General features: G+C 49.7%; 1 protein-coding gene across 4 annotated transcripts in view; it reads right to left on the reverse strand.

The window, feature by feature from the left end:
- Window positions 1-3,779: 3,779 nt before the first annotated feature.
- The window catches only part of DDX54 (DEAD-box helicase 54), a 41,796-nt gene continuing 19,569 nt past the window's right edge, over window positions 3,780-26,006 (reverse strand). For 3 of the 4 annotated variants that reach the window (XM_044275300.1, XM_044275297.1, XM_044275296.1), the window contains exons 9-20: window positions 16,232-16,293; window positions 16,006-16,137; window positions 15,196-15,406; window positions 14,967-15,101; window positions 14,663-14,890; window positions 14,079-14,152; window positions 13,338-13,532; window positions 10,512-10,654; window positions 10,269-10,376; window positions 9,065-9,169; window positions 7,310-7,404; window positions 3,780-4,426 (exon numbers count right to left, since the gene is read on the reverse strand). In XM_044275300.1, coding sequence (XP_044131235.1) covers window positions 4,176-4,426; window positions 7,310-7,404; window positions 9,065-9,169; window positions 10,269-10,376; window positions 10,512-10,654; window positions 13,338-13,532; window positions 14,079-14,152; window positions 14,663-14,890; window positions 14,967-15,101; window positions 15,196-15,406; window positions 16,006-16,137; window positions 16,232-16,293 — 1,739 coding nt within the window. In that variant the 3' untranslated portion in view covers window positions 3,780-4,175. The remainder of the gene's footprint in view (window positions 4,427-7,309; window positions 7,405-9,064; window positions 9,170-10,268; window positions 10,377-10,511; window positions 10,655-13,337; window positions 13,533-14,078; window positions 14,153-14,662; window positions 14,891-14,966; window positions 15,102-15,195; window positions 15,407-16,005; window positions 16,138-16,231; window positions 16,294-26,006) is intronic. The other variant, XM_044275299.1, reaches the window with a different exon arrangement.

The following is a 26,006-nucleotide window of genomic DNA, read 5'->3' on the forward strand; positions in this document are numbered from 1 at the left end:
AAAGGAAGGCTCGGTGCGACCGATCTTGGACCTGAAGCGCCTGAACCGCTTCCTCCGCCTGCAGAGATTCCGGATGGAGTCTCTCCGGTCCGCAGTGGCCTCCCTGGAAAAGGGGGATTTCATGGCCTCCATCGACGTTCAGGATGCATACCTCCACGTTCCGGTTGCTCCATGTCATCACCGCTTCCTACGCTTCGCGGTGGGGGACGATCACTTCCAGTTCGTTGCCCTTCCCTTTGGTCTAGCAACGGCTCCTCGGGTGTTCACCAAGGTCCTGGCCCCTGTCTTGGCCCTTCTACGTTCAAGAAGTGTTTTTCTTCTTCCGTACTTGGACGACATCTTGGTCAAGGCACCCTCCCTTTCACAGGCATCCGGCAGTGTGGATCTCACTCTGGAGACCCTGACGCGGTTTGGTTGGATTATCAACCACCCCAAGTCTTCCCTTACCCCCTCCAGACGGCTGATCTTCCTGGGGATGCTCCTGGATACGGAACTGGCAGAGGTCCGTCTTCCGTCGGACAAGCGTCTGGCCCTTCGCGGGTCGGTTCGCAGCCTTCTCCGTCATCACCGGCCTTCCCTCAGATCCGGCATGCGGTTGCTGGGGAAGATGGTTGCCTGTTTCGAGGCAGTGCCGTTCGCACAATTCCATTCCCGCACCTTTCAGAGGGCGATTCTGTCGGCCTGGGACAAATCACCGAGGAGTCTGGACAGGACCTTCCTTCTGCCTCCCCTGGCTCGGGCTTCCCTCAACTGGTGGTTGCATCTCCCTCTGAGGGGGAGGTCCTTCCTTCCACTGAACTGGCTGGCGATTACCACCGACGCCAGCTTACGGGGGTGGGGGGGGGGTTTTCCCTCCCCGATCCGTCCAGGGCGTTTGGTCTCTATCGGAGTCCAGACTTCCGATCAACATTCTGGAGCTGAGGGCAGTTCTTTTGTCCCTCAGACACTGGACCCATCTACTGAGGGGCCGCCCTGTTCGGATCCAATCGGACAATGCCACGGCGGTGGCGTACATAAACCATCAGGGAGGCACCCGCAGCGCTGCGGCGATGCAAGAGGTGTCCCTCATTCTCCTCTGGGCGGAGACGCACGTGCCAGCCTTGTCTGCGATTTACATCCCGGGGGTAGACAACTGGGCGGCAGATTTCCTCAGCCGGTCCACCATCGATCCGGGAGAATGGTCCCTGCACCCAGAGGTGTTCGAGGCCCTTTGTCTTCGCTGGGGTCGCCCCGACGTGGACCTCATGGCCTCCAAATTCAACCGCAAGGTTCCCCTATACGTATCCAGGGCACGGGACCCGGAGGCTTACGGCGCCGACGCGCTTGTCCTTCCGTGGTGCCAATTCTCCCTTCTGTACATCTTTCCTCCTCTTCCCCTCCTGCCACGGGTTCTTCGGAGGATCGCGGCAGAGGGCGTTCCCGCGATTCTGATCGCCCCGGATTGGCCCCGTCGGTCCTGGTACGCCGACCTAATGTTGCTGTTGGCAGACGTTCCGTGGCCACTGCCCTCCAGGGAGGACCTTCTCTCTCAAGGTCCGATCTTCCACGAGCATTTAGGCTCGCTACGTTTGACGGCGTGGCTGTTGAGACCGCCGTCTTAACGCGACGGGGTTTCTCCGCGGACGTTGTCCGCACCATGATCCGTGCTCGTAAACCCGTATCTTCGAGGATCTACTATCGGGTTTGGAGGTCCTATCTGGGGTTCTGTGAGTCCCGGAGCGTCCCACCTCTCCGGTTTTCTCTTCCCACGATCCTGTCCTTCCTCCAGTCGGGCCTGGACCTGGGGCTGGGCCTCAGTTCTCTGAAGGGACAGATTTCGGCGCTGTCTATTCTTCTCCAGCGTCCCCTGGCCCCTCCGGGGCCGATTAAGACCTTTTTGCAAGGGGTGGCTCACTCTGTTCCACCGTATCGCCCTCCGGTTCCTTCCTGGGACCTGAATGTGGTGCTCTCGGCGCTTCAATCTGCCCCCTTCGAGCCCTTGCGGGAGGTCTCCCTTCGCCTTCTGTCCTGCAAGGTCATCTTTCTTGTGGCCATCACGTCTCTCCGGCGGGTGTCTGAGTTGGCGGCTCTTTCTTGTTCCGAACCTTTCCTGATCTTCCACCAGGATAAGGTTGTGCTCCGACCAGTCCCGGCTTTCCTGCCAAAGGTGGTCTCCGCCTTTCACATCAATGAGGACATCGTCCTTCCGTCGCTCTGTCCCTCTCCTTCCCACTCCAGAGAACGGGAACTGCACCGTCTGGATGTGGTCAGGGCATTGAGGATTTACTTGGAGGTCACCGGATCCTTCCGGCGCACGGATTCCCTGTTTGTGGTCCCGGAGGGTTCGCGCAAGGGTTTGGCGGTCTCCAAGGTGGCCATTGCCCGGTTCATTAAACTGGCGGTGTCTGAGGCTTATCGAGCCAAGGGTAGGGCTCCGCCTTTCGGCGTCACTGCTCATTCCACCAGAGCAGTCGGGGCTTCCTGGGCGCAGAGGCATCGAGCCTCGGCTGAGCAGTTGTGCAAAGCGGCCACTTGGTCCTCTTTGCACACTTTCACCAGGTTCTATAGGGTGCATACGCACGCGTCGGCGGATGCTGCTTTGGGCCGCCTGGTCTTGCAGGCTGCGGTTTCCTGATGCTCCGGTGGTCCGCCTTGGGTTATGGTCCCTCCCTTCTTGGACTGCTCTTGAACGTCCCAAGGTCTGTGTCCCCCAAGGAAAATGGGCGAGAAAAGGAGATTTTTGTATAACTTACCAGTTAAATCTCTTTCTCGCTCTTCCTTGGGGGACACAGCACCCACCCTTCTGTGTTTGGTTCTAGGGTTTTGGCTGGCGCCCCGTTGGGTTGTTGGCTGTTGTTTGCATTGTTGGTTGTTTCCTTTCACTACTTGGACACGCAACTGGTAGCCTCTATCTCCAGGCTGAGGGTATAGCTGATGGAGGAGGGGCTTAACAGTTTTACTTAGTGTCACGCCTCCTAGGGAGCTGAGCTATACCCAAGGTCTGTGTCCCCCAAGGAAGAGCGAGAAAGAGATTTAACTGGTAAGTTATACAAAAATCTCCTTTTTCTGCGACTGTTGCGTCGCAGTATGTTGCAGTGCGACACCATAGACTGCCATTATAAGAATTGTTGCACGACATTAGTGCTACAAATGTTGCAGTGTAGTTGTGCCCTGTCGCGCGACAAATGTCGTCGTGTAGACCTAGCCTTAAAGTGTATGTGGAGAAACGTAATAAATGTGGAGAAAGCCACTGCAACATATTTTTTTTAAGGACTGGTGTCTGAAACGCCAGCCTCAATAAATTGTGTATTGAAGTATAACTTTTGCACCTACATAAAAAAAAGAATCAGCGCCACCTACTGTTAAGAACAGATATCACCAAAAAGGGAAAAAAGGCTTTGTATTAAAAACGTCTCATAGAAATTGATTTTAGCTTTCAATCAATGTCGGCTGGATAAAAGTGGGGCCTGTGGGTGGTTATAGGCATCGCCACTTCGTGCTCAGTTTTTATGCAAACTGGCTCAGTGGTTAGCACTGGTACCATGCAGAGCTGGGGTCCAAGGTTCGAATCTGACAAGGGACAATATCTGCATGGAGTTTGTATGTTCTCCCTGTGTTTGCGTGGGTTTCCCATGGGTACTCTGGTTTCCTCCCACACTCCAAAAATATACAAATAGGCAAATTGGCCTCCTATGTGTGTTGGGGTCGTGCGGCTATACGTCAGCCACTGACTCGCCCCAGGGAGTGTCCTTGTGCATTACAAATGTCATTTAAAAGGCAAGGTTTTTTATCTGGCTGACTGCAGTCTGAGGCTGGAAAACAGCATTTTATTCTTTAGGTGAGCGGTGGTAGGATTTTTAACTACAACTATCACACATATGCTTGTAGTTGAACTGGATTTGTTGCCATGAACGCCTGTGGCTTTCAGATCAATACATAACACTTATTGCATTGTACAGATGTATTTAATGTTTATATACATCATAAAATCCTTGGTTTTCGGTCTCTTGGTGGGACAATCATAAGATGCCTAGGTTTCTTATTGCTTTCCTTGTGTGTATCAAGCAGAAATAGTGTCTGGCCTTGGAGACAGCTACTATATGTGCGAGTGTTAATGGTTCATCACATAGATTTCGGCTTCATGCAGCAGGGATCACGAGTTAAGGCAAATCCTGGAGCAGTCCGTGAACTGGTCTTTATCTCTTCATTTTCCCTTTCTTGAAACCATTGCTCTTGCCCCTGCCAAACGCAGATTTCTTCATCTGGTGTACCTTTTGCCTGGTTTTGTTTTTCAGATTCTTCATTCCACCTTTTTGTAAGAAGAGTTGCTTTTCCTTTGCTTTCCTCTGTTTCAGAATCTGCTGCTTGTTGCGCAGCTCAGATTTGGTCTTGCCATGGGGTCCCTTAGCTTCAGAACGAGGTGTTCCACGAGAGCCTTTACGTCCACCTATTACAGAAAGGATTGCATAGGGTAGTACAAAAATGGGAGGACATTTTCTTATTTTGACTGCCTTCCTTATGATAAAGGGTGTGCCAACTACCCCCCCTCAAATGCCTGGGCCCCTTACACAGGTTCTACTTACCCCGCGTCACTCCTTATGCCTGCATGGCCGCCTCTGCATCTCCCCTTCGTGCCTATCAAAATATCCGGTGGGGGTGGTTGGTGCCCAATAGCAGGCCACAATGGTGACAAGCCTCCCTAGCCTCGCAGGTGAAGCTAAGGAGTCCCCGTCCCAGCCAGCTATCGGCTGCTTCCCCCATCGTTGGATGTTTTGTTCCACGCGGCGAGGAGATGCAGTGGCGGCGGCTGTGCAGGCGTCAGGAGCGACGTGGGTGCTGGAGTGGGGTAAGTACAACCTGTATGAGGTGCCTGGCCATTATAGGGGTTGGATAACCCCTTTAATATTCTACCTATTAAAACCATAGGCAATCTTAATTCTTTTTAGATATCCATTTTTTTTTTCCAGGTGATGCCTTCAAATATTTGTGCCAGTTTCAAATTTGCAGTAAACAGGGAACAGCCTGCCGGATCTGTGATTACCGTGTGCTACTGAGATACTGTCCTTCCCCATTTACTATAATGGGAAAATGGCGGAGATCCGGCCGCAACCTGGCCGCTAGCACATCCGCAATATCCAGTCCCCATAGCTCTGTGTGCTTTTATTGTGTAAAAAAAAAACAACGATTTGATGTATATGCTAATTAACATAAGAGTCATATCTTACTTGTGTGACCAGAGAAGAGTCATATTTTCAAGCTGTGACTCATCTCAGGTTAATTTGCATATGTATCAAATCTGTTTTTATACACAATAAAAGCACACAGAGCTATGGGGACTGGGTATTGTGGATGTGCTAGCGGCCATCTAGCAACCCATGTCCTCAGCTCTATACCCAAAATCCCGATGACAGGTTCCCTTTAAAGGGAACTGTACTGTAGATGTGATTGCACCTGGCTATGCACAGTACAGTTAGAATTTGTCTGCCCAGCAATCTCCAGTCCAGTTCTGCACATCCATTGAACATGGCTGTGCGATTTCAGGGCCAGGCGCAGTTACATAAACACTGCCTGGCAAAGGGGGATTGGTGGTGTGTGGCCAGCAGGGAAAATTAATAGAGCCTCTGGGTGCAACAGTAACACCCTTGTTGCATCAAGGGGCTCCTGGGAGAAAGTCCATTGTATTCAGAGGGAAAGAGCGTTTTCAGTCATTTTTAACGCATCATTTCTGCGTTCACGCAGCTCTGGTTCCATACAAGTGAATGGAGCTTGCGTGAAAAATTTATTGCATCCGGATGCAATGCATTGTTCACTGATGGTTGCTAGGAGATGTAGATTATTATTCTTCAGGGTTTTTTTCACGCACGTGAAAAAAGCATCATTGCACCCGCGTTGAAAAAACTGAAACACTGAACAGCAACTGCAGAGAAAACTGATTGAACCTGCATGCAAAACCATCCGTTTTTTTCCCTGAACAGATCTTGACACAATACCGCTCGTGTGAAAAAGGCCTAAAACGAGTTGTGGATGACCCCTACATTTATACTGCCAGTTAATAAAGTAGGCTTTTGCATATCTTGCACTCTTAGGGTCCATTCACACGTCTGTATGTGTTTTGCGGATCCGCAAAACACGGACACCGGCAATGTGCGGTCCGCATTTTGCAGACCGCACATCGCCAGCACTCTCATAGAAAATGCCTTTTTCTTGTCCACAATTGCGGAATATTTTTTTGCGGAACGGAAGTGCGGATCTGCAAACGGGGTTCAACACATTCCGGCTCCATTGAAAATAAATGGGTCCGCACCCGTTTCGAAAAATTGCTGAACAGATGCGGACCCATTTTGCGGACGTGTGAATGGACCCTTCATGTTGGCACCTTGGCTCATCAGCAAATCAACATACAGCTCTGACAGCGTAAGGCTTTCTGAACTGTGGAAGTATTTAAAGGGAATCTGTTTTATGCTGCCCTTTCTGAAGAGAACAGGGAGCTCATGAATATGAGGACACTGAGTGGATTCGTGTACATGGCTCACGCTGGAGTGGTTCAATACAGACTTTTCGCAAATTGGTTGGGTCAATTCAAGTATGTGGCCCAGCTTTAAATAAGGGTATCTGTCACCAGACAAGGCAGAATATAACTGGTGACAGATTCCCTTTTCTTTACAAAGGTAAAGGCTTAATGAACTCCTTTGAAAGGGTTTTTCGAGTCTCAGGATAGGTCATCAATATCAGATCGGACGGAGCAGGAAGCAGATAGCTCCATCCACTCTGCAGTGGTAGTGTCAGCGTACTGCAGCTCTGCTCCCATCCACTTGAATGGGAGCTGAGCTATAGTATGCTAGCACAGCCACTACACAGCAGACTGAGCCTTCTGCTTCCTGACGAGTGGGATAGGTCATCAATATCAGATCGGACGGAGCAGGAAGCTCCAGCCACTCTGCAGTGGTAGTGTCGGCGTACTGCAGCTCCGCTCCCATCCACTTGAATGGGAGCTGAGCTATAGTATGCTAGCACAGCCACTACACAACAGACTGAGCCTTCTGCTTCCTGACGAGTGGGATAGGTCATCAATATCAGATCGGACGGAGCAGGAAGCAGATAGCTCCATCCACTCTGCAGTGGTAGTGTCAGCGTACTGCAGCTCCACTCCGATCCACTTGAATGGGAGCTGAGCTATAGTATGCTAGCACAGCTACTACACAGCAGACCGAGCCTTTTGCTTCCTGCTCTGTCCACTGCTTTCTGACGAGTGGGATAGGTCATCAATATTGAGAGACTGGAAAACAATATTAAGCAGAGGGTAAAGAGCATTTCTACAGACACAACATACCTCTGCCCTTTCTATGTGGGTTTGCAGTCTGTCTTTCTTCTTCCTCTTCAGAATCCTGATCATCAATCTTGTATCTCTTCTTCCAATCCTCATATCTAGTTATGAGTCAAGTGGTGAAAACAAGCTCGGGCATTTCTAAATATGACAAGTATACAGTATGCCTTGTGTCTATTATATAGGTACACTCAGTTGATGCCTTACTGGCTTTTCAGTTCTTTAAAACTGCCCACATCAATATTAGATCTGTCTGGGCACACCAGCCGATTATCTTTTTGAAGGGGTTGAGGCACTCGCTAGCCCCCTTCCTGTCTGTGCTCTCAGTACGGGCTTTGTCTGGCACTACAATTTGCTACAACTTAAGGAGCCTGGACAGCGGTTTTGACCATGCTAAAGTGCTAACATCACTAGGTAGTGCTGGGAAAAGCAGAACATACATATCCTTTGAGTGTTTTATTTCAGGATTAGCGTGAATATGATTTTTATTCTGCCAGATTCTGAGCCGCTTAAAGGGAATCTGTCACCAGCTTTATGGTGTCCTAACTAAGCAACATGCTGGGTCACTTTCTTTAATTGACCTAGCTGTTTTGCTAAAATCTTGTACTGAACATCTACAGTGCATGCCAATGAGTCCTGGCTCTCCCCGCCCACATACTGCCAATTTCGGGGAGAACCAGGAGCTCATGAATATCAGGACTCACTCATCGGCATGCAATGGAGCTGTATACAACTGGTGGCAATTTATAATAACCCCTCTCTTCAGCTGTGGCATCCAACCAGGAGACACTACAGCTGTCACTCAAAGCAGAGAGCACTTCACAGCCCACCCCCAAGGCACCTAAGGAGCAGAATAAGGTAAGCTCACACTGGTAAAATCTGCCACCGATTCAGCAAAAGAAAATGGGTGTTTTCTGTGGCTGAATCCATATTCAAAACTACAACAAGTTTCCTATTGCAGCTCCACCACGTGCACACAGGTTATTTCAGTAGTTGATTTGAAAAACATGTTACTTCTTGGAAGATTTGATTGTGGATGTCATACAAGTCAATGGGGAAGAATAAAGTCCTTCGTCAAAAAGTCTTCTAAGAACGCTTGTAAAAACTCCCCCAAAAAAAGTGTTCAGCTACTAATTCTGCTGCCGATTTTAGCAGTGTGAACAGACCCTAAAAGTACATATTCATACAACCACTGATAATAAGGACTCCACAAAAGGAGTGTTTGTATTGCTCTTCCCAGCCCTTACCTACTGAGGTCACCAGTTTACCATGATCAAAACTACTGACAGATTCTTTTCAAACAGAGTCTGCCACCTCAAAAATAAATTTCAAAGTCAACATACCGCCATGTTGCCTGAAACATAACCATACCTATCTTGGGAAAATCCTCTCCTCTAAACTTGTGAAATGCTTCTCTTAATTTTATCCAAATAAGGTTTTTGGTCCCTCATGGGTGGAGCCTCTCGGTTTGATGTACCTGGCTTCTGCTGCGCCATCACTACAGGGCAACAACACTACATGGCAGTATGCGAGGTGACAGACTCCATCTGTGAATGAAACTGAGCTGTAACACCAGACACAGCTACTAAAGTATGGCTTTGTGCTCTATGGGCAATGTAACAAATGAAGTGGATGCAGCACTGGCTAAACTAATCTATCCTACTGACCACCAATTTTAAAGAACTGGAAAAACATGAAAGTTTATTTTTGGTTAGGGGCAGCAGCACGAGACAATTTTGTTTGTAAAAGTCAAAAGGATACATGTTAGATTTATAAGAACTGCTAATGACTCGTCCACTCTCTGTCTTTATTTTCTTCTTATCCTCATGTCCTCCTGCTCCCACAAACTTCTTTTTCTTTCTGTCCCTGAAATTGGATTAGAGATCATATTATTCTTCTATAATGTGTGTCTCATAACATTTATTATTACAAGTTTACAGTTACAGACTTATTAGTACATTTCAGTTCAACACACTGCAGTACATTTACCAAATACCCTTAGGCCTCTTTCACATGGGCAAGATTTTCACACGGGCGCAATGCGTGAGGTGAACGCATTGCACCCGCACTGAATCCGGACCCATTCATTTCTATGGGGCTGTGCACATGAGCGGTGATTTTCACTCATCACTGGTGCGTTGCGTGAAAATCACAGCATGCTCTATATTGTGTATTTTTCACGCAACGCAGGCCCCATAGAAGTGAATGGGGCTGCATGAAAATCGCAAGCATCCGCAAGCAAGTGTGGATGCAGTTCGATTTTCAGGAGATGATCGGGGTGGGGACCTGATCTTTATTATTTTCCCTTATAACATGGTTATAAGGGAAAATAATAGCATTCTTAATACAGAATGCTTAGTAAATTAGAGATGGAGGGGTTAAAAAAATAATAAACAAATTTAACTCCCCCCATCCACTTGGTCGCGTAGCGGATCTCCTCTTCTTTCTTCAGGACCTGGGTAAAGGACCTTTGATGATGTCACTGCACTCATCACATGGTCCATAACCATGCTGATGGAGCACGTGATGAGTGCAGTGACGTCATCAAAGGTCCTTTACCCATATCCTGAAGAAAGAAGATGAGATCCGCTATGCGACCAAGTGGATGGGGGGGGGGGGAGTTAAATTTGTTTATTATTTTTAACCCCCCCATCCCTAATTTACTAAGCATTCTGTATTAAGAATGCTAATATTTTCCCTTATAACCATGTTATAAGGGAAAATAATAAAATCTACACAACACCTAACCCAAACCCGAACTTCTGTGAAGAAATCCGGGTTTGGGTCTGGGTACCAAACATGCTGATTTTTGTCACACGAGTGCAAAACTCATCTAAATGCTTTGCACTCGCGCGAAAAATAAATAAAAAACGCATTTTCCTGCGACGCATCCTATCCGGCCCTCACACGCGATGCCCGTGTCAAAGAGACCTTACATTTCCTTAGTCCATGACCGCAAACTCACCACTTCATGACGTGCTTAGTCTTCCTTAGATCCTCAGTATGGTCACCCAGCAAATCCAGTACTGCTCCTGCTGCTGCCTGCTCAAAGCTGTTGCCTGCGATGCTAAGTCTGTACAATAAAAAAGTAAATGCAGATATGAAGAAAGAGGATACTATCCAAGAAAGCGGGCTCAAACGTCAAGCTTATGAGACTAAGGTTTGAGAAACCAAATATAGCTACACTATTAAATCACTGATATCTTACCCCCGCTCACTCTCAAAGTCTTTAGGTTTGTATGGAACATAATATTCTGAATCCTGAGAAACACCTCCCTTGTTCTTCTTGTTCACTTCATTCTGACCTCCATCTTCTCTCTTCCTCTTGCCAAGTACTTGTGAAAAGACCTCCTAATAGAAGCAGCAAAACCTTGTTGTGCATTTTCATACGTATACAATATTATCTAAAGACATTATTATCAAAATGTATGCTCATCTCATTGCCTTTAAGAATAAAATCAGCCTGAACCAAAGTTCTATTATGTGGCTGAGGAAGCCAAGATGAGTTCATGGCATGAGTTCATGGAAAGTTCAATTTATAAAAAAAATAATTGTGAACATAAACGGACATTGTGTTTAAAAGTTATTGCTAAACATATGGGACCATCTGTAAGGAGTAAGTCAACTCCCTAAGACATATCTGTCTGGAGGGTCAAGGTTATTTGATAAGGACTCATATCCTTGAGGCATACCTGCTATATGAAGTTCAATTTATACATTCATAATTATATTATATACATCTCTGCATGGTATATTTAGTTTACAACATATGTTAATCAATAATTCATATAATGTATTATCTATGTGTAACAATGTATCGATTTATATATATGTCATACCATGTATTTACCATTTAGAAGGTATTGTAGAAGTTATATAAACAAGTAAGTTTATGTTAATTGGATTTCTGGGAAGAGTATATGCCATTTCAAAACAATAGTTATTCATGGATGTAGATAAGTGAAATATACAAGTTCCGATGCCAAGCATCAAAGCCGCTATATAAAATTTTCATCAAGTCAACCTATATTTCAAAAAGATAGGAGAAGACAGTCAACTCCAACAAGTCCATGATATAGGTAATTAAAAGTGACAGGGAAAGACCTTCCTCAATGATTTATATAGATAGGTCAAGAAGGTCATGAGAACATATCATTAGATATTTAATTTTAATGCTTAAAGTTGTGATGTTCATTTACAATACCGCAGTGCCATCTGGAGGCAGATGGACAATATTATATTATTTCATTATTTGTTCTTTACCATATTAGGAGTTGATATGACATCATGGTGTTATTAGCATGCAAGTACACCCACCTTACCTGATTGGGAATCCCTAACCTAAAGGGGATGATTCTTAGATAAGGGGGGGAATAATTACACATGTGCGGGGTAGCAAGAGAGAACTAGAGAGAGAGGAAAAAAGATCCATATATCCATTGATCCATTCATTCAATCAAAAAGAAAAACTTTATCAGAAGAAACTTGGATTATTCTTTTTGGATTACTAGGAAAGTTTTTCAGAACTGGTCCCATCTGAACTCTGTCTACCTTTGACCCGGTAACGTATATTTTGTTTACTACTCATGATATTAATAAGATATTTCTCTCGGTATATAGCCAAGAGTTCCCATACTGTGGGAATATATAGTCTTAGGTGCCTCCATAATGCTGATTATTCTCTTAGCAAAGATGCATATTGTTAATAGAAGATCTGACATTATTTGAAAAGAGGACTAAACCCTTGGAAAGTTATTTTCCTCAGTCTGATTGCCGAGCTGAATATTTTATCATATTAATATCATATATTTTTGATTGGTCATAGGAAAACAGAGTCAAGGGATAACAGTTATTTTCCTATAAATCCGTGTTTTATTGTTATAGCCTGCTTGATAACAGAAGAATTTAAGTTTCTCTTGGTATATAAGTCCGTTTGTTAAAAGTATGACACTGGTTGTCATAAATCATACTGTGCTGATCAGATAGGAGTGTGTCAACACCACCGTACGGTACCTTTTGGGTGTTACTTTGTAACTTCATCATTTGTTTTGCAGTTGTATGGTTTTATATTTTTTGTTTTTATAATAAACGATTATATATATTTTTGCATATACAATTGTTCCTTTGTTTCACTGCTTGCACAAATCAAATTAAGATACTTGATAAAAAGAACTTAGAGGCGTTTTTCTATGTCCGCCTGAAGGATAATATAGTTTTTTTTTTTTTTATCCTCTCTTCTATATGAAGATTCTTTCATATAGAAGATATATGACAACCTGTTTCATATAGCCGATTTGACAGTTCTTAAAACCTCACCAGTTCCTCACCATCATCTCCTTACACGACCGTATTTGTTATGTGGTCCGCAAATTGTGGATCTGAAAAATACAGATGCTGTCCGGGTGCATCTCACACTTTTCTCGGGTCCCACTGAAAAATTGCCTACTCCTGTCCACAAAACAGACAAGAATAGGACATATTCTGTCATTTGAGGCAAGGCCGTCCAGATGTGAACAACACATGGATGACACTTGTGTACAGTTTGCATTTTTTTGCAGTCCCATAGAAATAAACGGATCCGCAAAAAATGCGGTTCGGACATCTGATTGCAATCAAAACTGAAAAATATATAAAGAATTACTCTGTATTTTAGGAGATCAGCTATTTTACAACTTCCCATTTCCTCACTAATGTGTCCCTTGCAGTAAGGACTCATGCCCATGGCAAAACCATGTGCATTGGACCTGTACTGTGGCGCAGCAGCGCCCACAGCAATCTGTGGGTGCTGCATTGCAGACCCATACAACACAGATCAGTGCATGAGGAAACGGACTATAGAAAAAGTACTCCTTAAATGCTTTGTCTGCAATTGGAGACCAGGAGGAATCGAAAGACCTGTGTTCTCTGCAGGATTTCTACAAAACTGCTTGACAAGTATGCCCAGAGTCCTGCACACTGACAACCAACATGGACAAGTTTTTTTTTCCCTTTCAGCATTCATTTCTGAGTTTAGTTCCTTTAACTGGTTGGTTACCTCAATGGTTTCTTCTGCACTGTCCTGGCTGGACGCAACACTGGATTTGGCACCAAGCACAGATGGCACCGTAGCCTTCACTTTCTCTTCCTGCAACCGCTGGAACTTGGTGATAACTCCAAAATCCCGACTTCGTTTTGCTCGCATCACCTCACTTGCAGAGGTCTTGTTAGTGGCATTTATTTCAAAGATGGTCTGAAAGTGCAAAATAAGCATTATATTTGCTACTTGTGTGAGCATTAAAGGGGTTATGCCATGACTAATATAAAAAATGAAAATCAGATATACATGACAATAGCTTTCTAACAAAGCCAGAACCAGCCCTGTACATCACATGGATCCAGAGATCTCCCCATTCATTGCTCTGCTAGATTTATATCAAGATGACAGCTCAGGGGCGTGTCTTTTCTGCTGCAACTAAGGGGGCGTGTCTGTGCTCTCCCTATCACAGCTCAGGAGGCAGTTGAAGGATGAAACTGAGCATGTGCGGCCATCTCAGTGAGCAGGACAAAGAAATAAGAAAAAAAAAAGTGCAAGTGGCGCTATACAGATACATTTTATTGAATAACTCAAGGGCTATGCTAATTTTTTTAATTACATGCAATTACAAAAGTATTCAGATCCTGGTGCTAGTTTGAAAACTGTAGAATATTTTTTGTGGGACACCCCTTTAAGTAAAACTGTCTCACACATGACAAGAGGAAAGGCTATATTGTATAACATATGTGTAATATCACTAACCGCTTTGGATTTGTACGTTTTAATGCAGTCCACGAATTTCAATCTCTGCATTTCTTCTCCACCAAGACGAGACCCTGAAAAGAGGCGAGTATATCAGAGAGAGGTGGCGCAGTGCTGAACAAAGGTATAAGTAGGTACAAGTGGAATTAAATATATATAGCCTTACAGATGAATGAAGAGGAGTTCTCTCATCAGAGACATTTATGGCATATCCACAGAATATGCCATAATTGTCCAATAGGTGCGGGTCCTGCCACAGAGACCTGCTCCCATCTCCAGAACGCGGCCCAGTGGTGCCTGGCCGGGAATGGAGAAGCAAATGGGCTGCTCCTACCTCTTATTCTGACTTAGCTATTTTCAGAAGTGCTACGGAAGTGAATAAAGGGGAACACGCATGTGTGGCCACCTCTTCAATCCAGGCCGGGCACCACTGGGCCCAATCTGGAGACAGGAATGGGTCCCATGGGTGTGACTTGAACTTACTGGACATTTATGGACAACCCATTTAAAAAAAAATAAAAAATAATTGGGCACGGCAAGAATTGGAAAAAGATTACATCATAAACCATACTAGCAACACTTACAGAAGAGAGGGTGGACGCCCAGTTGGGTGTAATTGGCTTCTTTAACTCTTTTTATGGACTCAGGAGCAGGAGCTGGTCTAGACTTGCTGTATTGCTTGTATGCATTCTCAGCCACATGATGGAGGTTTTGCAGCTCCAAGGACCTCTCACGGTCTGTGATGAGCAGAGCATCTTCATCATCTATCACACTCTGGGGTACTCGTCCCATAACGCCATCTAGGTCTGTTTCTTTGGAGAGGCGAGGAATCATGAGTTATAACTTCTAGAGCTTTTCTCAAATTAGCAAGCACTACAGCCTTCATACCTGAACAAGTCCCTGTATCTCCTGCCAGTTTCAAGGGCCTTCCAAGGAAGAGGTGAAGATCATAGACATATGGTGTTTCATCTGGTGCTACAAGAGAATATGCTGTGCCACTTCGACCTGCTCGCGCAACTCGACCTGTTTAATAGGAAAAAAAAAAAAAAGATCAAAATGTAGCAAATCCTCTAAAATAGAATAAGTATATTATGAATTAGAAATTACAGTGTCTTACCAACACGATGGAGGAAAAGCTTCGCCTTAGGTGGGAAATTATAATTGATGACATTGTCTAACATGGGTATGTCTATGCCTCGAGCAGCCACATCAGTAACCAAAAGTGCACAAACTTTCCCATGCAGGAACAGGCCCAGGTTAATCTTCCTAGCAGTTTGATCAAGAGAACTGTAGATGTGGGAACAGGGGATACCTTGCATGTCAAGCAACTGGATGGGAGGAGGTAAAAGATAGGGAAAAATGCTTAGGCCTGTATTACACCGACAGATACCTGATCAATCATTAGTCAGATAGCTGTATACACCTACAGATCTCTTGTTATACACACACCAACTATTGGTCTGATTGGACAGAAATTGGTCAGATAATCTGTTGGTGTAATGCAGCCTTTACAGTTATACAATTCACACATTTTAAAAGGGTTTTCTCAGATTCTGATATTGATGGCCTATCCTCAGAATAGGTCAATATCAGATGGGCAGGGGTCTGACACCTGGGACCCCTGCCGATCAGCTGTTTAAAGAGGAAGAGCGCTACAGCCTCTTCCTAAGCAAGTGCCATCACGTTCATCGGTCACATTGCCTAGGCGCAGCTCAGTCCCGATCTAGTGAATGGGGCTGAGCTGCAACACCAAGCATGGTCGCTATCCAATGGACAGCGGTGCGCTTGATAAGCTGCGAGGAGGCTACAGTGTCCTCAAACAGCAGACCAGTGGGGGTCCTGGGTGTATCCTGAGAATAGATCATCAATATCCGAATGTGGGAAAACCCTTTTAAATGTGCGTTTCTCTCTATATACCATCATTTACCTCTCTGAGGTACTCCGCATGGTGTTTTGTAGCCACAAAGATAACTGTTTGTTCCTGAGGTTTGACAATGCAGCGCAGGAGATGAAGGAGCACAGCGGGTTTATCCTCTGCCCGCACATGTAAGAAGGACAGCTGAGGTGGAAGAAAAGAAACATGAATGTCCCATATTCATGCCAGATATGGCCATTCACCACACGATACTAAAGAGATTAGGACAAAACATTACCGTCAACTGGTCACTAAGCTTTGAGTCAACATCTAGACGGATCAGCACCGGTTCAGTGAGACCTGTAACATGCAAAATTAAAATGGATGGAAGATCACTATACAGTGCTCCAGACAAAAAAAAAAAAAAAAAGACCTAGTAGCCTCTGGCTTTTGAACTGAAATTTTTAGTCGCCAAATCGAAACCGAATCAAAATTTGGGCATCGTGACAACGCTACGCCGATCAGATCAGCGTAGGGTTGTTTCGATACCAAAATTTTGATTCGCTTTCGTCACCATAAAAAAGTATTGCGATACTCAATACCATGCGGGAAAAAAGGAGATTTTTGTATAACTTACCAGTTAAATCTCTTTCTCGCTCTTCCTTGGGGGACACAGACCTTGGGTATAGCTCAGCTCCCTAGGAGGCGTGACACTAAGTAAAACTGTTAAGCCCCTCCTCCATCAGCTATACCCTCAGCCTGGAGATAGAGGCTACCAGTTGCGTGTCCAAGTAGTGAAAGGAAAACAACCAATAACAGGAACAACCAACCAGCAACCCAACGGGGCGCCAAACCATAACCCTGTAACCAAACACAGAAGGGTGGGTGCTGTGTCCCCCAAGGAAGAGCGAGAAAGAGATTTAACTGGTAAGTTATACAAAAATCTCCATTTCTCGCCCATTTTCCTTGGGGGACACAGACCTTGGGACGTTCAAGAGCAGTCCAAGAAGGGAGGGACCACAAACCCAAGGCGGAACACCACCAGAGCATCAGGAAACCGCTGCCTGCAAAACCAGGCGGCCCAAAGCAGCATCCGCTGATGCATGCGTATGCACTCTATAGAACTTTGTGAAAGTGTGCAGAGAGGACCAAGTGGCTGCCTTGCACAACTGTTCAGCCGAGGCCCGATGCCTCTGCGCCCAGGAAGCACCGACTGCTCTGGTGGAATGAGCAGTGATGCCGAAAGGCGGAGCTCTGCCCTGGGCTCGATAAGCCTCAGACACCGCCAGTTTAATGAAACGGGCAATAGCCACCTTGGAGACCGCCAAACCCTTGCGCGAACCCTCCGGAACCAAAAACAGGGAGTCCGTGCGCCGAAAGGATCCGGTGACCTCCAAGTAAATCCTCAACGCCCTGACCACATCCAGACGGTGCAGTTCCCGTTCTCTGGGGTGGGAAGGAGAGGGACAGAGCGACGGAAGGACGATGTCCTCATTGATGTGAAAGGCGGAAACCACCTTTGGCAGGAAGGTCGGGACAGGCCGAAGCACAACCTTATCCTGGTGGAAGACCAGGAAAGGGTCGGAGCAAGAAAGAGCTGCTAACTCCGACACCCGTCGGAGAGACGTGATGGCCACAAGAAAGATGACCTTGCAGGACAGAAGACGAAGGGAGACTTCCCGTAAAGGCTCGAAGGGGGCGGATTGGAGCGCCGAGAGCACCACATTCAGGTCCCAGGAAGGAACTGGAGGGCGGTACGGCGGAACAGAGTGAGCCACCCCTTGTAAGAAGGTCTTAATGGGCCCTAGAGGGGCCAGGGGACGCTGGAGAAGAATAGACAGCGCCGAAATCTGTCCCTTCAGAGAACTGAGGCTCAGCCCCAGGTCCAGACCCGACTGGAGGAAGGACAGGAGTGTGGGAAGGGAGAATCGGAGAGGAGGGATGCTTCGGGACTCACAGAACCCCAGATAGGACCTCCAAACCCGATAGTAGATCCTAGAGGATACAGGCTTACGAGCGCGGATCATGGTGCGGATTACGTCCGCGGAGAAACCCCGTCGCGTTAAGACGGCGGTCTCAATAGCCACGCCGTCAAACGTAGCGAGCCTAAATGCTCGTGGAAGATCGGTCCCTGAGAGAGAAGGTCTTCCCTGGAGGGCAGTGGCCACGGTGCGTCTGCCAACAGCAACATTAGGTCGGCGTACCAAGACCGGCGGGGCCAATCCGGGGCGATTAAAATCGCGGGAACGCCCTCTGCCGCGATCCTCCGAAGAACCCGTGGCAGGAGGGGAAAAGGAGGAAAGACGTACAGAAGGGAGAATTCGCGCCACGGAAGGACGAGCGCGTCGGCGCCGTATGCCTTCGGGTCCCGTGCCCTGGCCAGGTATAGGGGGACCTTGTGGTTGAATTTGGAAGCCATGAGGTCCACGTCGGGGCGACCCCAGCGAAGACAAAGGGCTTCGAACACCTCTGGGTGCAGGGACCATTCTCCCGGGTCGATGGTGGACCGGCTGAGGAAATCCGCCGCCCAGTTGTCCACCCCCGGGATGTAAATCGCAGATAAGGCCGGCACGTGCGTCTCCGCCCAGAGGAGAATGAGGGACACCTCTTGCATCGCTGCAGCGCTGCGAGTGCCTCCCTGATGGTTTATGTATGCCACAGCCGTGGCATTGTCCGATTGGATCCGAACAGGGTGGCCCTTCAGTAGATGGGTCCAGTGTCTGAGGGACAGAAAAATCGCCCTCAGTTCCAGAATATTGATTGGAAGTCTGGACTCCGATAGAGACCAAACGCCCTGGACGGACCGGGGAGGGAAACCCCCCCCCACCCCCGTAAGCTGGCATCGGTGGTAATCACCAGCCAGTTCAGTGGGAGGAAGGACTTCCCCCTTAGAGGGATATGCAACCACCAGCTGAGGGAAGCCCGAGCCAGGGGAGGCAGAAGAAAGGTCCTGTCCAGACTCCCCGGTGATTTGTCCCAGGCCGACAGAATTGCCCTCTGAAAGGTGCGGGATCGGAATTGTGCGAACGGCACCGCTTCGAAACAGGCAACCATCTTTCCCAACAACCGCATGCTGGATCTGAGGGAAGGGCGGCGATGACGGAGGAGACTGTGAACCGACCCGCGAAGGGCCAGACGCTTGTCCGACGGGAGGCGGACCTCCGCCAACTCCGTATCCAGGAGCATCCCCAGGAAGATCAGCCGTCTGGAGGGGATAAGGGAAGACTTGGGGTGGTTGATAACCCAACCGAACCGCGTCAGGGTCTCCAGGGTGAGGTCCACACTGCCGGATGCCTGAGAGAAGGAGGGTGCCTTGACCAGGATGTCGTCCAAGTATGGGAGAAGAAAAACACTTCTTGAACGTAGAAGGGCCAAGACAGGGGCCAGGACCTTGGTGAACACCCGAGGAGCCGTCGCCAGACCAAGGGAAGGGCGACGAATTGGAAGTGATCGTCCCCCACCGCGAAGCGCAGGAAGCGGTGATGACATGGAGCAACCGGAACGTGGAGGTATGCATCCTGAATGTCGATCGAAACCATGAAATCCCCTCTTTCCAGGGAGGCCACTGCGGACCTGAGAGACTCCATCCGGAATCTCTGTAGTCGGAGAAAACGGTTCAGGCGTTTTAGGTCCAAGATCGGTCGCACTGAGCCTTCCTTCTTGGGAACCACAAAGAGGTTCGAGTAGAACCCCCTGAACCTTTCCGTCGGAGGCACGGGGGCGACGACACCCTTGTCCATTAGAGAGCGAATAGCCGCGAAGAAGGCGGCCGCTCGTACGGGATCCCGCGGAGGACGGGATCGGAAGAAACGGTCTGGCGGAATGGACGCAAATTCGATCTTGTATCCGCAAGATACAATCTCGAGCGCCCATGCGTCTGAGATGTGGGCCCGCCATACGTTCCTGAACAGGAGAAGGCGGCCCCCCACCCGGGTGGGTGGGGGCGCACCTTCAGGCAGAGGGCTGCTGGCCTGTGGGAGCCCGTGCAGGCTGGGACTTGCGCCAGGTAGGTTGCGTCCGAAAAAACGGCTTCTTGCGCCTATCTTGGACTGGGCCAGAGGAAGAAGAACTGGCCGCGGGTCTAGACCCGGTGGTCTTGCGAAAGGACCGAAACCGGGACGAACCAGCGCGACCACGGGGGGCGCCCTTTGGCCTGGACTGGGGGAGGAGAGTACTCTTCCCACCCGTGGCCTCTGATATAAGTTCGTCCAGACGGGTCCCGAACAGGCGGGAACCCGTAAATGGTAGGCCGGCCAAAGAGCGTTTGGAAGCGGCGTCCGCCGCCCAAACCTTCAGCCAGAGTTCCCTCCTGACAGAAACTGCCAGGGCAGAGGAACGGGCAATGAGGGCACCCGCATCAAGGGAGGCCTCACAGACGAATTTGCCGGCCTGAACAATTAGTTGGGCTAAGGAGCGGAGGTCCTGAACAGGGACGTCCGACCCTAACTCCCGTTCCAGTTGCAAACCCCATTCAGAGACCGCTTTACCAACCCAGGCGGAGGCAAAGACCGGTCTAAGGGCCGAACCAGAGGCAGTAAATATGGCCTTGGAGAGGGATTCCGTACGACGGTCCTCAACAGACTGGAGGGAAGATCCGTCCTGTACCGGAATAGTAGTGCTTTTGGACAGGCGAGCCACGGGAGGATCAACCTTAGGCGGGGATGTCCACGTGGTCACAGAATCCGCTGGAAAGGGATAGCAAATGTCCAGCTTTTTGGGTGTAATAAAGCGGACGTTAGGCCGGGTCCAAACCTTGGATACCACAGAAGAAAAATCAGCGTGTATGGGAAAAACCTTGGAGGCCTGTCTGGGGCGGAGAAAGGACACGCCGGCCTGTTCGGAGCTGGGGGGGTCATCGTGTATCTGAAAGGTATCACGGATGCTAGCGATAAGATGCCCCACCGCGGACGCCAATTTGGACGGAAGCTCTGAGTCCATGTCCACGTCCGAATCCGCCAGTTCTCCCTCAGAAAGCGTATCCCTTTGAGAGGATAGACTCGACTGAGCTCGCACGCATGGCGGAGAGAGCGAAGCATCTGGAGAAGATGTGCGCTCAACCCTTGAACGTTTCTGAGTATGCCGGGCCCTGGAAGATTCGCTGGGAGGCAGGGAACCAGTGGGGGCGGCAGAAACGGTAGTCCCAGCGGGTGCGACAGGGATTGTGGCAGCCTGCGGGAGAGGCGGTCTATCCACGAGACGGCCCACTACGTGTGTAAGGCTTTCCACTGCCTGAGACAGAGACCTAGCCCAGTCAGGGGGTTCAGAGGCACCGGGGGTCGCAGCGGGAAGCGGGCCCTGCATCGGGGCCTGACATGCAAGGCAATGCGGCTCAGATTGTCCACGCGGAAAAAGTTCCTTACAGGCGGTACAGGCATGGTACCAGGGTTTGGGGGCACCCGTGGGATCTGACATGCTGAAAGGTGGTTGTACTCTAATACAGAGACCACAAAGGGTTATAGCAGCTATGGCCAGGAGGGTTAGGAGAGGGTTAACTGTCCTACCAGTGCCTCAGAAGAACGTCAGGAGTAGAGATGGAGCAGATCAGCAGCAGCAGAGAGCAGCAACAGCAGTGAGCCAGCAGATAGCGCCCACAGAAGCCGAGCGATGTACACAGGAGTTTAGAGTCCCCCACCGTGTCTCAGCTTCCTGTCAGGAGTGAGGAAGCGCGGGAAATCTCAGCAGAATCGCGGGGAAAACAAGCTCCGCCCCCTCCAGCGCTTGCTCCGCCCCCAACAGGACGCGCGCGTAAGCCACGCCCCCTGCTGCCGAAAATGCTCTCAGGGCTAAGAAGAAGCCAGATGCCAGAAAATAAAGGGCCCGCAGGCCCCTGGAGTGCGGCGATTTGCCCAGGTGGGTGACCCTCTGCCACCAAGTCCCCTGTTTCGCCGAGAAACAAGCTCCACCGCGATCTGCCCATGTCGGGCATAAGCCCCGCCCCCCGATCGGAACGGAGCGGGCGGCGGCGGGAAGGGAGAGAGGGAGAGAGAATGCCGGGCTGAAGAAAGCAGCGTGGGGGGAACGGCGTGGAGGAAGGCGGCCCCCCTGCTGAGGATAACCTGAGGGGAGCTGGGGAGGGTCTGCTTGAGCGCTCAGAATAAGCAACCACGGGTGCCCCCCTTACCCAGAGGGGTAGGTGCTGCAAATAGGGACGGGGTATGGGCTGGAATAGCCATCTCACCGAACGACGTCTTCACCCTCAGTTCCTTCCAGCAGGGTCGCCCCTTCAGCCACTGGCACCGCAGTGGCAGGAAGCTGGTAGAGGGGCTTGGCGTGCGGGCGACCCCCTAGCTGGCGGGATGTAGGGGAGCCATTGCTGCCCAGATCCTCCTATTGCTTCTGTGGGGGAGGCAGCAGTGCAGATAAATTGGCACTGGCGCAGCTCAACCCCGGGAGAGCAGAGAGGTCCATGCGTCTCTGGTATCCCTAGGAAAAAGTAAAATAACAAAATTAGAAAAATAAAATATCAAGGAGAAAACAGCCCTGCAGTAGCAGGGAGTGTCTTGCCTCCTTGGACACTAAGCTAAAACTGGTAGCCTCTATCTCCAGGCTGAGGGTATAGCTGATGGAGGAGGGGCTTAACAGTTTTACTTAGTGTCACGCCTCCTAGGGAGCTGAGCTATACCCAAGGTCTGTGTCCCCCAAGGAAAATGGGCGAGAAAAATAAAATAAAATAAAACCAAAAGAAGCTGCGTGCATTTCAAGAAACGTTCGGCCCATAATAGAACAGTCCTATCCTATTTTTTGGGGTGACAAGGTGACTAAAAAATGTGAATTGAATGTTTTTTTTTTATTTCTGTTACGGCGCTCACCGCATAGGAGATATTTTTTAATAATTTAATAGTTTGGACTTTTCGGACGCATCGCTATGTAATATGTTTATATATTTTATATGTAAAATTGGGAAAGGGGGGATTTAAACTTTATATTTTAGGGTACTTTCACACTAGCATTTTTCTTTTCCGGCACTGAGTTCCGTCACAGAGGCTCTATACCGGAAAAAGGAGATTTTTGTATAACTTACCAGTTAAATCTCTTTCTCGCTCTTCCTTGGGGGACACAGACCTTGGGTATAGCTCAGCTCCCTAGGAGGCGTGACACTAAGTAAAACTGTTAAGCCCCTCCTCCATCAGCTATACCCTCAGCCTGGAGATAGAGGCTACCAGTTGCGTGTCCAAGTAGTGAAAGGATAACAACCAACAATGGAAACAACCAGCCAGCAACCCAACGGGGCGCCAGACCATAACCCCGTAACCAAACACAGAAGGGTGGGTGCTGTGTCCCCCAAGGAAGAGCGAGAAAGAGATTTAACTGGTAAGTTATACAAAAATCTCCTTTTCTCGCCCATTTTCCTTGGGGGACACAGACCTTGGGACGTTCAAGAGCAGTCCAAGAAGGGAGGGACCACAAACCCAAGGCGGACCACCACCGGAGCATCAGGAAACCGCTGCCTGCAAAACCAGGCGGCCCAAAGCAGCATCCGCTGATGCATGCGTATGCACTCTATAGAACCTTGTGAAAGTGTGCAGAGAGGACCAAGTGGCTGCTTTGCACAACTGTTCAGCCGAGGCCCGATGCCTCTGCGCCCAGGAAGCCCCGACTGCTCTGGTGGAATGAGCAGTGACGCTGAAAGGCGGAGCTCTACCCTTGGCTCGATAAGCCTCAGACACCGCCAGTTTAATGAAACGGGCAATAGCCACCTTGGAGACCGCCAAACCCTTGCGCGAACCCTCCGGAACCACAAACAGGGAGTCCGTGCGCCGAAAGGATCCGGTGACCTCCAGGTAAATCTTCAACGCCCTGACCACATCCAGACGGTGCAGTTCCCGTTCTCTGGGGTGGGAAGGAGAGGGACAGAGCGACGGAAGGACGATGTCCTCATTGATGTGAAAGGCGGAGACCACCTTTGGCAGGAAGGACGGGACAGGCCGAAGCACAACCTTATCCTGGTGGAAGATCAGGAAAGGTTCGGAGCAAGAAAGAGCCGCTAACTCCGACACCCGTCGGAGAGATGTGATGGCCACAAGAAAGATGACCTTGCAGGACAGAAGGCGAGGGGAGACCTCCCGTAAAGGCTCGAAGGGGGCTGATTGGAGCGCCGAGAGCACCACATTCAGGTCCCAGGATGGAACTGGAGGGCGGTACGGCGGTACAGAGTGAGCCACCCCTTGTAAGAAGGTCTTAATTGGCCCCAGAGGGGCCAGGGGACGCTGGAGAAGAATAGACAGCGCCGAAATCTGTCCCTTCAGAGAACTGAGGCTCAGCCCCAGGTCCAGACCCGACTGGAGGAAGGACAGGATCGTGGGAAGAGAAAACCGGAGAGGTGGGATGCTCCGGGACTCACAGAACCCCAGATAGGACCTCCAAACCCGATAGTAGATCCTAGAGGACACGGGCTTACGAGCACGGATCATGGTGCGGACTACGTCCGCGGAGAAACCCCGTCGCGTTAAGACGGCGGTCTCAATAGCCACGCCGTCAAACGTAGCGAGCCTAAATGCTCGTGGAAGATCGGTCCCTGAGAGAGAAGGTCTTCCCTGGAGGGCAGTGGCCACGGTGCGTCTGCCAACAGCAACATTAGGTCGGCGTACCAAGACCGGCGGGGCCAATCCGGGGCGATCAGAATCGCGGGAACGCCCTCTGCCGCGATCCTCCGAAGAACCCGTGGCAGGAGGGGGAAAGGAGGAAAGACGTACAGAAGGGAGAATTCGCGCCACGGAAGGACGAGCGCGTCGGCGCCGTACGCCTTCGGGTCCCGTGCCCTGGCCAGGTATCGGGGGACCTTGTGGTTGAATTTGGAAGCCATGAGGTCCACGTCGGGGCGACCCCAGCGAAGACAAAGGGCTTCGAACACCTCTGGGTGCAGGGACCATTCTCCCGGGTCGATGGTGGACCGGCTCAGGAAATCCGCCGCCCAGTTGTCCACCCCCGGGATGTAAATCGCGGATAAGGCCGGCACGTGCGCCTCCGCCCAGAGGAGAATGAGGGCCACCTCTTGCATCGCAGCAGCGCTGCGAGTGCCTCCCTGATGGTTTATGTATGCCACAGCCGTGGCATTGTCCGATTGGATCCGAACAGGGTGGCCCCTCAGTAGATGGGTCCAGTGTCTGAGGGACAGAAGAATCGCCCTCAGTTCCAGAATATTGATTGGAAGTCTGGACTCCGATAGAGACCAAACGCCCTGGACGGACCGGGGAGGGAAAACCCCCCCCCACCCCCGTAAGCTGGCATCGGTGGTAATCACCAGCCAGTTCAGTGGGAGGAAGGACCTCCCCCGTAGAGGGATATGCAACCACCAGCTGAGGGAAGCCCGAGCCAGGGGAGGCAGAAGAAAGGTCCTGTCCAGACTCCTCGGTGATTTGTCCCAGGCCGACAGAATTGCCCTCTGAAAGGTGCGGGATCGGAATTGTGCGAACGGCACCGCTTCGAAACAGGCAACCATCTTCCCCAACAACCGCATGCTGGATCTGAGGGAAGGGCGGTGATGACGGAGGAGACTGCGAACAGACCCGCAAAGGGCCAGACGCTTGTCCGACGGGAGGCGGACCTCCGCCAACTCCGTATCCAGGAGCATCCCCAGGAAGATCAGCCGTCTGGAGGGGGTAAGGGAAGACTTGGGGTGGTTGATGATCCAACCGAACCGCGTCAGGGTCTCCAGAGTGAGTCCCACACTGCCGGATGCCTGAGAGAAGGAGGGTGCCTTGACCAAGATGTCGTCCAAGTAAGGGAGAAGAAAAACACTTCTTGAACGCAGAAGGGCCAAGACAGGGGCCAGGACCTTGGTGAATACTCGAGGAGCCGTCGCCAGACCAAAGGGAAGGGCGACGAATTGGAAGTGATCGTCCCCCACTGCGAAGCGCAGGAAGCGGTGATGACATGGAGCAACCGGAACGTGGAGATATGCATCTTGAACGTCGATTGAGGCCATGAAATCCCCTCTTTCCAGGGAGGCCACCGCGGACCTGAGAGACTCCATCCGGAATCTCTGCAGTCGGAGAAAACGGTTCAGGCGCTTTAGGTCCAAGATCGGTCGCACTGAGCCTTCCTTCTTGGGAACCACAAAGAGGTTCGAGTAG

This window comes from Bufo gargarizans, chromosome 1 (genome assembly GCF_014858855.1).
Source record: "Bufo gargarizans isolate SCDJY-AF-19 chromosome 1, ASM1485885v1, whole genome shotgun sequence".
Lineage (NCBI taxonomy): Eukaryota > Metazoa > Chordata > Amphibia > Anura > Bufonidae > Bufo > Bufo gargarizans.